The following is a 13,768-nucleotide window of genomic DNA, read 5'->3' as shown; positions in this document are numbered from 1 at the left end:
CACCTTTGCCCGACCACCAGCCAAACCCCGGCCCTCCTGACTCCGGAACCCCCCAGACCTCTGTGCCACGCTCCTGTCAGCCCCCACACGCTCCCGTCAGCCCCCACGACTACCTGCACCTTCTCTTCAATAAACGTTCTGCCATTGCCTTTACCAGTGTGTGCGTGCTCTTGGGTCCTCTCTCCTCCCGCCGTAACATATATATATATATATATATATATATATATATATATATATATATATATATATATATTACCCCGGAAAATGGTATTTAAAGTTTAAACTCTCCAGTGTCATCATGTTTGATAATGAAGGAAGGGGAAGGGGGGACTGTTCACTTACTCTACAGTGTATAAGGCTTAATCATTTAAGATTTATGTGTACAGCAGTAGTTCCAGTTTGTTTTTTTGGGCTTTTCTCCCATCATGGAAGGCTTTTGTTGCTACTTTTCTCCCAGTGCGTCGTTCCCCTGGACTCGGACCCTGAACCCTCTCCATCACTATCTATCTAGCTATCTAGCTATCTATCTATATGTGTATGTTTTTGAATAGATCAAAGTGCTATCGCCACTTTGTATGTTATTGAATTGGTCAAAGTGCTAGCGCCACCTAGTGGCAGCAAAAAAAAAAAAATATATATATATATATATATATATATATATATATTTTTTTTTTTTTTTTTTTTTTTCAAGTACTGTGTTGAGCCTGTTAAATTAATATACCTTAAAATTTGTTTGGAATGCCTTGAGACATGGCTCAACACCCAATATTTTTCATTTTTCAAAAATCGAGGCTGCACCACAATGTCCAATAATTCAATATAACAGTAAAAACTGCTGTAACTCGATCCTGGTTAAACCTATCTTTTCCAAATTTCATATATTTCATAGAAGTCTAGTCCTGAAGACATCTATGAACTTGGTTTTCACTATAGTGCTCGCGTCACCTTGTGGAAGAAAAAATAAACACTGTTGTTTTTATGTACTTTGTTGTGCCTGATGAACTAATTTAACTGAAATTTTGTCTGAACAGCCTTGGAAAATAATTAATGGTCTACACCAACTATTTTGGCATTTTGATAATGGGTGTGGCCTATATGGCACCTCATATTGGGGGGCAGCAAGACTCGGTGGTAGAGTGGTCGTGTCCCAGCCGAAAGGCCGTGGGTTCGATCCCCCGACCATCAAGACCATGTCTAAATGTCCTTGAGCAAGACATTGAACCCCCAGTTGCTCCTGATGCTGCGTCATCAGTAGGTAAATGACTAATTAGTGTAAAGCGCTTTGAGTACCTAAGGTAGTAAAGCGCTATATAAGTGAAAGTCCATATTCCGGTTATTCACCGTGACGGTAAAAGCTTTGTTAAATAAACACAGATGATTCAATCTCAATCTCATCCATTCTGTGTTGAGCCAATCATTTTTACCCAAATTGGGCTCACCAGATCTAGCTCATATACAGTATGCTCAAAAGGGTGGTAGGGCCACAATTATTTTAAAACATGGTCAGGAGTTCTTGTAAAACGCCATTGGTATCGCAAAAACATGTTTGCAAAAAAAAAAAAAAAAACTGAAAAAAAATCCTAAAATGTGTCATTATCGAGTAGAGGGTTCTAATGTTAAACATAGAGTTCTAATTTACCCCATCATGCCACCACCCCAAGTCCGCAATTGATTGCATTTTTGAGTCTAAACCTGCATGAAAACTCACCAAATTCTGCATACTCATCCGGCCTGGCAAAAAAAATTGATATTTTACAATTGCCATAAACAATGACATAAAAGTGGCTCTACAAGTGCCACCTAAAGAAGCCAATCTTGGTATGTTTGTCTTATCCATCCATCCATTCATTTTGTAGAGCTCACTAGGGTCACGGGATTGCTTGTGCCAATCCCAGCTAACTTCGGCAGAAGGCAGGGGATTAACTGGTTGTAAATACTGCCACTTCAAATTTGGCCTGTACCATCATAAGACTTAGGAAAACAACCGGAGCAAAAATCTTGATGATTCGAAAAACTATGATGGGGCAGGGCATCAAATTATTTGTTTGCATTTATATCACAATACAAGCTTTGAGGTTGATTAAATGACAGTTTTAAGCTTACGGGAGAAAACGCACAACGCACAGCCATTGTATGCAAATAAAAGAAACTTGGCACTAAATGAACAAAGTGATATTTTTGTTTGCTGCTGAAAACTTAAATGTCAATCAATATTTAATGAAGAGCAACTTGCCTGGGCCAATGCAGAATCCAGCGATGATGCCAACGACACAGCAGACACTCACATAACGCATTAAAGATAAACGAGTCTGGAGGAAGATAAAACAAGATGTCAAATGACAGTTTTGTACATAAATGTGTGCATAGCAGTTCATTTTCATTCAAGAGCGCTGTGTTTTCTTTCGTTAAGCAACAAACAAAGTACAAACAAAATCTATCTTTATCAAATCTAAGATCATAGGGTTGTTCAAAATACAAAAAAAATATAATGATTAATCGAAGTTGAAAACAAGCAAAAATTTGGCTACTTTTGCTAATACTGGGAAAAAAATTGTGTTGGCGCAATCGGGGAGATAGTCAAAAGACTGATCGATTGTGACCACCGTTTGTTTTGGTGAGTACAAGATTTTATTTATTGTTTCATTTTTAATGTAATTAATAGTAAAGATTTAAATAGTTGCTTTTCTTATATTAGACTGCGATTTATAATTTGGACTTCATAAAAATTCGTAGCTATTATAAATTATGATCATTTTTTTTAAAGTTTTGACAGCATCACATATAATGTTTTAATGGCTGATTGGGGGTTATTAACGTTTAAAAGCTCCGGAAAATAGCCTGTGTAGCTCAGTAACGCGTTCGTGTGCGTATGGTATTTATTTGAGAGTCTGACATCACAGAAGGCATACTTGTGAAAGTTACGGAACGCCATTGCGCCCCATTGCTCCCCACAAAGGATGAAGAATTCACCTCTTATCAGGTGGCCTTAACATTGTTGTTTGCACTGGACTGGCAGCTTAAAGACACTCTTAGAAACACACATCCACAGATATTGTACATGCAAAATCCTTATCTACAATGCCACTCCTGGTCTTGAAGTCCTATCCACATGAGATGACCTGCTAGGGAATCTGGCTGCTCACAGCAGGCCTGCGCCATGATCCTGCACCCTATCCCAGCCATTTATACAGTATGTTGTATCAGATGTGTTGTATTGTCCAGGCTTATACCGTGCCCTCCTTGGGACAAGGCCGAAGACTCTTTTTTTTTTTTTTGCTCTCATCCCTTCTCCCTGTGGGTTTTTTTCCCCCCCTCGTCTAAGGTCTGGGAGAACTACTCAATGTCAACTTTCAATGTCTGTATATGTTTCATGGACGGTTTGAGCCACTTAAGTAAATTTTGTTGCCCTGTACTTGTGGAATTCTAATGATAATGAAGTAGAGCTTTAATCTTGGTTTGGCTTGAAATAGAAATAGACCAGGGGTGGCCAAGTCCGATCCTTGATCCTCCAATCTAGCCTATTTTCGATGTTTCCCTTTGACCAACACATGCCTCAAATCAGGGTTGTTATCAGAATTCCGTGAAGCAAGCCGATGAGGTCGTTAATTGAATCAGGTGTTTTGGTTGTAGGGAAAGATTGAAAACAGGCTGGACTGTGGCTCTCGAGGACAGGACCTGGCCGTGCCGATGGATAATGATGAACCATGGACTGTCAAAATTCACTGATGAACAAAATCTGTCAAAGCACACTTTTTCAATTCATATTGGATGAGATGCAACTAATAAACACACTCACCTGTAAAATTAGGGAAAAGGTTATACCAGCACTGCAGATGCCCATCATGGTAAAACCTCCGATCATGAGAGGCCTCCTCCCCACCTTTTCTATGGTGAAACACTACAGGAAAACACATCATTAATGAAAACAAGCCCTGTCAGTTGTTTTCTATTGCTCTCATATATAAGTATACCCCAATGAGTCCAGCAATGATCTCTATCACTCCTGTGCCTGCTGTTGTGTATGGAATCTCTGGTAAGGGGATCCCAGCATTCTCAAATATATTATTGGTGTAGAACCAGATCTATGAGAAAAAAGAAAATAATATATATATATATATATATATATATATATATATATATATATATATATATATATATATATATATATATATATATATACATGGCTAAAGGCATACATTTCTGACAACTCTGCCGTTTCTATAAGCATATGTTGTAGAAACAGAAAAAGATTAGAGAAAATTGCTATTTATTTTGTGTAATCCTCAAGGAAAATGCTGTAATGAAAATGAGCACTCTTACTGGTATCCATCTAATAAGTGATATCAAAAATCACTAAAAATAGCCATTAAAATCGGAACTAGAGCACAAGCCCTCTTGTCATCGGAAATGCTATCATCATCATATAATAAGTAGATTATGAATAAAAGATAGATAATAGAATAGATAACAAATAAGTAATATAAAATTGCCATCAATTCTGTGAAATCTTCAAAGGTAAAAGTGTATATACTGTAGATGTTTTTTTTTTTAAATTTGGATTATTAGGGGAATTTTGATGCGCCAGAAATTCAAGGCATTTAGTATCAGTATCAGTGACAACTTAAGAGTTGAGTTCTATCCCTGGATTCAGTCTTAAACAAGTGATATCAAAATGTCCCTAAAAATATCCATAACAATGGAACTGGATCACATCTTCACATAATAAATAGGTAATACATAATGTTCTCCTCGGAAATGTAACAAGACTCCTAGCAAGCTGTTGTTCAAATCCGGAGTGGTAAGAAGTGCATTATTCAACGAGACGCCATGGTATATAGAATCAAAGACAATTCTTATCTGAGTTGGCTGATGGGTGGTGTACACCGAAAATGGTTAAATACGATACTTCTTTTCCTGAAAATGTGGGAGCTAATTCTGCCCAGTCGTAATCAAATATTTTGTGCATGAAATCCAGGAAATTAGTTTTGTTTTGGGCTTCCTTGCCAGAATGCATTGAAGAGATGCAGGGCCTGCTCTCAGTTGTCTGGGAGCCATGGGCGTGGAGACCGAGATCGGAGTGTTGCTGCTTAACTGTTGGTGTTGTCCATGAACATCACTACAAAGACTCCGTGAGAGAGTACACAAGACATTACGTCGAACTCCACATTTTGTCATTCACTACGTCACCGTAACGAGCCGAATGACGCACGGAGAATGTAAAACAGGAAACGGAAATGCAACACGACCCGACAAATTAAAAGCATGCATTTCAAAATAAGATAACAAACCATCACAAACTCTAACGCTTGAAGAATTCTTAACAGTCATCTCCACATTTGCATGGCGAATGTGATGAAAACACAAAAGATCTGACATGTCCATCCTAAATTGCGACTGTCTTGACCACTCTCCCAACAGGCCAATAGGATGAATCTCTCCTACACTCGGGTCTCGTACTCTCCTCAGTCGTCCACCAATATGAATAAGTAAAGTGGCTGCATCCCATTCTGGAGAGAGGCAACCCAATCGACTGTGATTGTGCACTGATTTCTGTGATTTCAACACAGCAACCTCTTCTGGGAAGCTCTTCACCTGGCACCTTCTCAACAGCAAAATCTCTGCATTTCGATGGCTGATAGGCTCTGAGTCCACTGCTGTCCCATGCACTCGTTGCGCTGCATCCACTAACTCTTTCCAAGAGTTGAAATGGGTGGCGTCGGGAATGTTCTAATTCGGTTCAACCGAAACTAACCAGCAGAAGGTGATAGGTTTCAATTCAGATGGACTTTCCTTCACGGCTTGTACGGGTCTCTTTGGCCAGTACTCTACCTTCTGTGTGAGGAACTGAGGTTCTTGTTTCCAGCGACTGGATTCTGTCAGATCCAACAACGATTTTCCTTTAGTGATGTCATCAGCAGGGTTGTTCTGTCAACATACCGCCAGGCCTGATGGCCTGTTAACTCCTGAATCTCTGACACATGGGTTCCGACGAACACCTTAAATCGACAGGAGTCCGATTGCAGCCACTCCAGAACAGTGGTGGAATCAGACCAGAGGATTGTTTGCTGAAGAGTCATCTCAGTCTCAAGGAGCTTGGCTAGTTGCGCTCCAGAGAGAGCCGCGCACAGTTCAAGGCGAGGTATGGGCTGTTGTCTTTTGGGGGCAACTCTGGACTTGGCCATTACAAGTGAAGTGTGTATGAGGTCCTTTCCCTGGACTGTGAGGTATGCAACTGCTCCATATGCTCGTTCTGAAGCATTGCAAAAAACGTGGAGGGTGTAGTTCAGTTTGCCATCGTCTGTGGAAACTGGACAGTAACATCAGGGAATGTGCACACTGTTGAGATGTTTCAGCTCCTCCTCCCAGGTTTCCCAGGCTCGTTGAAGGTGAATGGGTAACTCAGGGTCATCCCAAGCCCTTTGTTTTGACCACAGCTGTTGAATTATGACCTCTGCACGGGTGGTATACAGCACCATAAACCCCAAAGGGTCATTCTGACTCGCCAACACTTGATAGGCTGTCCTCATCGTCAATGTCGAGTGTTCAAGGATTCGGATCTGGTAACAGAGAGTATCAGCTGCACAGTTCCATCGCAAGCCTAGAGTGGGTTCAAATGGCTCAGTGTGCCTCTGACTAAGCCATTGTTCTGTAATAGGTGCTCTGGCTACAACCCCTGTTGTAGATGAATGTTTCCACCGTCACTACAGGGTTTCTTTAAGTTGCAGGATTCTGGAGAGTGATAACGTGCACACTTCCAGCAGCGTTTTCCTTCTGCAATCCGCTTGTTTATGTCTGTGGCAGCTTGTTCCTTTATTTTAGAGCATTGACTGATGTCATGTTCTTTGCTGTCACAGAAGAGGCATTGTACTGGAACTTGTGTTACCACGAGACGACTTGGACGAATTGGAGGCGCTTGGTCGATGCGGCTCCGTGCCGTGGTACACAGCTGTGCTGCAGCGATTACCCTTCATTGAGGTCTTATCCTTCCTGTTGTTCACTGATTTCTCCATCTGATAGCGTTCAACCAATCGACTGGAAAGACGCTGTTGTTGCGCTTTGCCTTGAAGCCACCCGTTTAAGTCTTGTAGGTTGTAAGGATTGAGACTTGTCGTGTTGAGCTTCCCGTTCTGCTGGAGGAAATTAATGAACCCATCTCTGTGGTACTTTGGTAGCTTACTCAGCAAGCGATCGACATGCGAACAACAGTTCAATTCCATCCCTTTTGGTCTCTCCAAAGAGAGTAAACTTTGAAACGTTTGTGCATCACCGGGCTTCACGTTTGGCATAGTCAGAATAGCAGCTATTTCACACTGAGCTAGCTGGTGGGGCTGACCATATTGGAGCTGTAGTGCGTGCATGGTTGTGGAGTACGGCGAGGGATCATGACGGCATGGCTGGCCAATCATCTGAGCTTCTGGGAGTAATAGATGCTCGAGTAGCACATGGTATTTCTACTTTTCAGTCAGCTCTGGATAAGGCTCGTGTAGATTGTCGAGCTAACTTGAGGTTGGCAAACTCCTTTTCACTATCTGTAGTGAAATCAGGAATTTTGGGTTTTGGCCAAATAATGAGCGTTGTTGCAGATCAAAATTTCGTGGAGTTATAATCTGGTTTATTGCTTGTTGTGGCTGGGCCAGTAAAGGGTTGTGACTCACTGTTGGAATTGATAGTGCTGATTCGTGGGTGCAGGTGCATTATGAGGCATATTGTACTCTGAAAAAACATGAGGTGGATGATAACTTAATCTCGATGGATAGCTGGGGTAGCAAGCCATGGGTTGAGAATGTTGCGGTAACTGATGTGTGGGGAGAAATTCCACGTTGCTGTGAAGTTGCTCTGTCACCAGTGGCTGTGATTGGACTGGCCTGAACTGCTGTTGCTGGACCAGTACTGGTGTCACCATACCAGATGACATGGTTGAGGAAGGAGAAGTGGGAGCCACTGGAACAGCTGGCTGCTTTGTGGCCGGTTGTGTATGAGCTGTCGGGTGAACAAATGCTGGGAAATGAAGAGATGACTGTATTTGTGGCTGTTGAAGCATCATGCTTGTCACGGAAAGGTCATCAACTTCTGCTTCTCCCTCGAGGTACGCTGTAATGTGTTCCAGCAGCTCTTGGCGGCGAACTTGTTTTGCCTCATATTGCTCAAGTCGGTTAGTGAGCTGATTAATTTCCATCCTATCTTCTCTTTCGCTCTTGGATATTGATTCGATGAGTTGCCTTAATGCTGTGGTGGACGGAGGACGGATGAAGTTCTGCTGCTGCCAGAGTGAAGACTCACATCTGCTTTTCCTCCATCTGCTGAGGTCGCTGCTTCTCTCTACTCCTCATGACCCCTCTGGTCGGGGTGGGAGGAAAGGGCAGACCTTTGTGGATGGCAGGAAAGAATGTAAGCTTCCAGATGCTTAGGTGTGTGCAGCTGTCTCCAATGTCGCTGTGGGACATCAGGATTGGGCTGGGATGAGGTGTCCTTCAGTGAAGACTTATTTAGTGGCAATCAATTGATCCGGCTCGAAGGACCCTTATGTTGAGAATTTGTCCTCTGGACTGGTTATTTGCCTTTATTGACCACCACCAAGACTCCGGCGAGAGAGTACACAAGTCGTCACATTGAACACATTTATTTTGGCTCATGTATGGTGTATCATGTAGTATGTTGTCATTCACTACGTCACCGACAACGAGCCGAATGACGCACGGAGAGCGTAAAACAGGAAAAGGAAATGCAGCGTGACCCGACAAATCAAAAGCATGCATTTCAAAATAAGATAATGAAATGTCACAAACTCTAACGCTTGAAGAATTCTTAATAATCATCTTTATCCATGAGTTGAAAAAAGAGATTGTCTTCAATGGTGAGGCCCACTTTATCATCTTTTTATTTATTTTTTTTATTTTTTTTAGATTAAGCAGCCAAACTGCTAACATCATAGACTCATTGTCCAAATGTTTCTTTTACTTGAAGGTGCTTGAGGCAGGGAGACAGGAGGCATGTATGCCATATTTCAAGCATATTTGTGAGGAAAAAATTAACAGACTTTTGTGTGCAGATCCCAAGCAGACATTGTTGATGAGAACCAAGCCAAGGTCCAGCCTTTAAGCATAGAGAGCAATGGGTGGACCATAGCAATGCTCTCTTACCTTATGGACCTGTAGGATGGGTTATGGGTAATATCTGAGCCTCAGGATCAAGGCATGGGATCTTATGGGCTATGGACCTCAGATCAGTGTGATGGTGTGCAGCTGTAGGTGTCGGGATGTCTCATCAATCAACTGGCATGTGGTTACGCTCAATGAGTGAGGGAAGCGCCACTCTTATATTTCCATCTAACGACTCCACAAGGAACCCTGTAGCTCCTCTTCCTGTGGTTTCAGTAGTACCTCCACATGAGCACAGTCGGTGTGATGAGTCTAACGCCTCAATTTCAAAGAGGCTGAACAATTCTGATCGAATTAATAACTTCAATCTTCTAAAAAAACGTAAACCCTAATGGCCTTGTCTTTCTGTGCTTTGTGGTAGACCTTTACGAGATAGATTTTGATCTTGGTTCCTTCCCTTAGTCGCAGACCTCTGTGCAACTGGATGTGACTGCTGGTTCTCCTTCATCCTCCCCGCCATGCTCAAGAGAGGGTTTCCTCCTATTCCAACAAGTAACTCCAGGGTGTAATGTGACAATTTGATCACCGCTTTCACATTCCATACATTTCAAGATATACGCGTTCAGCCATGGGGCTTGGTGGTAGAGCGGTCGTTTCCCAGCTGAGAGGCTGCGGGTTCGATCCCCCGACCATCAAGACCATGTCCTTGAGTCCTTGAGCAAGATACTGAACCCCCAATTGCCCCTGATGCTGCGTCATCAGTAGGTAAATGACTTGTTTGTGTAAAGCGCTTTGAGTACCCAAGGTAGAAAAGTGAGAGTCCTTTCACACTTTTTTTTGTGCCAGGTATTTCCCTTGAAATTATTTGCTTTTGTAATTCAATTTTAGGATTGACTTAATGTCATTTGCATACAGTGCATTTTTGTAAATTTTGAGCCCCCTGCAGTAAAAATCTCAAGTGTTGACCGGTCCGTGGTGATAAAAAGGTCCATTTAAAATTTTAATCGAATGATTTATGTTGGACTATAAAAGTGCAAAAGATACTAAACCATTCAACCATCAACACAAATAGCAAACTGAATATTAATGTGTTTTCATGCACACAAGCACATGGACACACACAAACACTCACACACACAAACTCCTTACCGCATCAATGCCAGAGAGCTGCATGCCTATATTGATGACCACCACACTGAAAACCTGCCAGCGGACTGTTTCATCAAGCAACAGATTCCACACTGACAATGTCTCCACTGATGACAAGGAACGCTGCTCTTCCTGCATCTCCTCGATCTCAGCTTGGATGTTACAATTGGCTCTGTATGACTTCAGAGCTAGGGAAAGACAAATCACCATAAAGCAAAACCACAAATTCTTGCTTAAGTACAGTCCATATCACAAAATGAAATCTAAACTTTACAGGTTATATGAGATCTGCAAACAGTGACAGTCATGACACATAAGTTTATCATAGTATAGGTGATTAACAGATTTGAGTCATGATATGGACTCATCGCTAATGGAATGCTTCTCCACTATTAGCGCAGTATTTAAAGTGTGAAACCTTGAAAAAAATACAGAGACTGAGCACTGATCGACATGTCGATTGGAGTCAGTAGAGGCGGTCCTTTTCGGTTTGTGTATTTTCACATGTGTTTGTGTGTTTTGTATTTGCATTTACTGTAGCCGATGTTCTTGATGTCTTACAACGTGCATGAGCTCAGTAGCCGGTCAAGATGGAGGACGCTAGTGTTTTCATACTTCCTGATTTTACGGTGCGGACAGCTAAGACCTGGTATCCCATTGTTCTCGGTTGGAGTAATAGTATGTACTGTGGGTGGTGTGTGTGCATGTGTGTGTGTATGTGTGTGTGTGTGTGTCTGTGCGTGTGCGTGTATGTGTGAAATGCGCATATGTGAATTGAAATACGCATTTGTCACTTTCTTTACACGTTTGTGAATTGAAATACTTATTTGTGAATATCTTTGCTACAAGTCTGACCCCATAGGTTGCTTCTATTTTTGATTTATGTTCTCTTTGTCTAATTATACAAGTTCAAGCATAAAATTTGCCAATTGTAATATTAGGGGGCTCCCATCCAAGACGTTTGAAGCCTGATATTGTTTTGTTGCAGGAAACTCATGAGGATGGAAGACCAGGTCAGATTGAAATGTTCCTGGATTACCCATGTTTTTTACTCCATCTTAAACTCTAAATCCCGGGGGTCACAATTTTGGTATGGTTTGATGCCTGATACTTGATAATTTTGGATGCTGCGATGAGACTCCTGATGGAAAAATATATAAATTATTTAATTTAACATGTTTTAACAATCATCACTATTTTGATAAAGCACAGCTAAATGCTAATGCAATGGGTGGTAGGCGGTTGATATGAATATTACGGACAGTTGTGGACAACACTTTGTTGGCTCAAAGGTCAATAAAGTTTTTTGAGCTATTGGTAAACTTCCTGAAGGTAAACACCATAGTCATTTTGTAAACCACTCCCTGCTTTAGAAAGGAATAAAAAAATTCAGAAAAGCCAAGCAGTGGTAAGAATGGTTAAATTTGACCAGGCAAACTATGCTCTTTTTATAAGAACACATGATGTCTCAATTTGTCCTGTCTAATATCTCTCATATGTCATCTATTACTCTGAAATAGCAATTTTTGTTTGTAGTTGTCACTTGAAATTGAAATCACAGTTGTTCAGAACTCAAGCAACAACCAATCACAACGCCCCTGCTTTCTGAGTTAGGGCTGAATTACTGTAGCAACTTCTTCTTTTCCATCTTATACTGGTACAATTGATGAACTCATAAATGATTTTAAGAGTGTCTGATTAAATGCCCCTAACTCCGTAGCACCATTAATAATTAAAAATATTTTGCAATATTTGCAATATTGCTAAGGCCTTGTCTGCATGTAAAACAGGGCTATTTATAACCGGATAATTCTTCCCTTTTCATGTGTGAAAAAATCAATTCATATAGCTTTTTTTATTTTAAAAAATGCTGCTACATGAATTTGCATAATGCATGTACAATCATGCCAAGCCACTAGGTGTCAGTAATTTCACCAACACCTGTCCAATCAGACAAAAGTTCAGTCTCAACGTCACCAACATCGTTGCATCTTTGGTAGAAAATATGCCTTGGAGGTACTGTTGTTCTTCACCAACAAACAGCCAACTTTACAGCCATCCTTTGCTTGAGCACTTCGAAGTGGCACCATCGTTGGGCTTGCAAAAAAAAAGGACAAAGCTAACACCTTGAGAATTGTTACAACCAACACAGATTTGAGGGGATGGGAATTCACTTTGATTCTCAAACAGAAGCCGCGCATCTGTGGTCTACCCTAGGGTAGACCCTAACCCTAACCTCTATCTAACCCTAACCCATGTTTGGCACATAGTGATGACGTAAAACTGTTTTATGATTGACAATGACTGATTAACAATATGGTAAATCTCCACTTTAGTCAATGTTTTTGAGACCTTCATTGTCAATGAAAAAAAAAACGTAGGTATGTATAGAAGAGGGAAAACTGAGAGACGTTTACTGCCTGTCTGCAAGAACATCTAGACAATTCCCAAGATTGACCCTATTTTATCTCCTACTCATGCAGATTTATTAATATATGCGTTTGTTACATCCCACCTTGACTACTGTAATGTACTGCTCACTGGTCATCCCACAGCCTGCAGTACAAAATGCTGCAATGAGACTCCTGACGGGACGAGAAAGGTCAATCACATTACCTTGATACAAGCCTTGCATTGGTACATTAGGATTTCAACATTTTGTTGATTGCTTATAAAATGCTACAACGCTACATGGCACCTTCCTATGCCGTTGACTAAGTATTACTATATGTCATGTCTCAAGATCCCGAAGCGTTGGTAAATGGCAGGAATACAAGGCTAGACAGGTATAATATATGTACATATATATTCATCCTGTCTAGAGATCTTTGCTCATGAGATGCCAGTTGGTGATCCCGAGAGCTGAAAAGAAGTCCGCAAGATTACAGGCTTTTTTCATTCAGCCGCCAATTTTCTGGAAGGCCCTCCCCGTAGAAGTTTGAGCAGCCACCTCAATAGAAATGTTTGGAACCCAGCTAAAGACTGGGGGCTGCAGCTTCCTTCCTTTGTTTTCTATCCAACCGACTTTTCTCAGCTTGGAGAGGGGCCTAGATGATGATTAACTCCCTGATCGCTGCCCTGCAGACTTGCACTGACTGGTGGGAGGGAGTTCTGAGGTGTGCCATGTCCGCAGAGGGCGTACTCTGGAGATGGACCAACCAGGCTTGACTGTGAGAAGGACCTTCATTGAGGGCGTCTCCCAGCATCATGTCATCTTTATAATGGTTGTTTAATTTGGCACAATATGTTATTTTAACATTCAGCATCCACTGCAGCCCGTTGAGCTCTGTTACTAAGTGCTGTATAAATACATTTGATTTGAGGTCATATGACATTAGCAAGCTGAGCCCTGATCGGTTGTTACCTGAGCTCTGAGCACTGTCATTTTCAGTTGACAGGTGGATTTTGATTCTCGACTCATATTTCTCTAAAGCAATATTAATCAAAGATAACTGCAGGAGATCAACTTGTAGTCGGGCTATATAGAACATATTGTAAAGAAAATGTTTGGTTTGACATCC

The 13,768-nt window shown here is 41.4% G+C and overlaps 1 protein-coding gene across 1 annotated transcript in view; it reads right to left on the bottom strand.

Annotated features, from left to right (window-relative positions):
• slc2a15a (solute carrier family 2 member 15a) overlaps positions 1-13,768 on the bottom strand; it is a 43,424-nt gene that overhangs the window by 14,789 nt on the left and 14,867 nt on the right. Inside the window, exons 7-10 of the mRNA XM_088421829.1 lie at positions 10,248-10,435; positions 3,972-4,082; positions 3,797-3,898; positions 2,234-2,309 (exon numbers count right to left, since the gene is read on the bottom strand). Coding sequence (XP_088277955.1) covers positions 2,234-2,309; positions 3,797-3,898; positions 3,972-4,082; positions 10,248-10,435 — 477 coding nt within the window. The remainder of the gene's footprint in view (positions 1-2,233; positions 2,310-3,796; positions 3,899-3,971; positions 4,083-10,247; positions 10,436-13,768) is intronic.

The sequence above is a fragment of the Hippichthys cyanospilos genome, chromosome 8, assembly GCF_059441005.1.
Source record: "Hippichthys cyanospilos isolate Australia breed blue-spotted pipefish chromosome 8, RoL_Hcya_1.0, whole genome shotgun sequence".
Classification (NCBI taxonomy): domain Eukaryota; kingdom Metazoa; phylum Chordata; class Actinopteri; order Syngnathiformes; family Syngnathidae; genus Hippichthys; species Hippichthys cyanospilos.
This window is presented reverse-complemented; position numbering and strand designations above follow the sequence as displayed.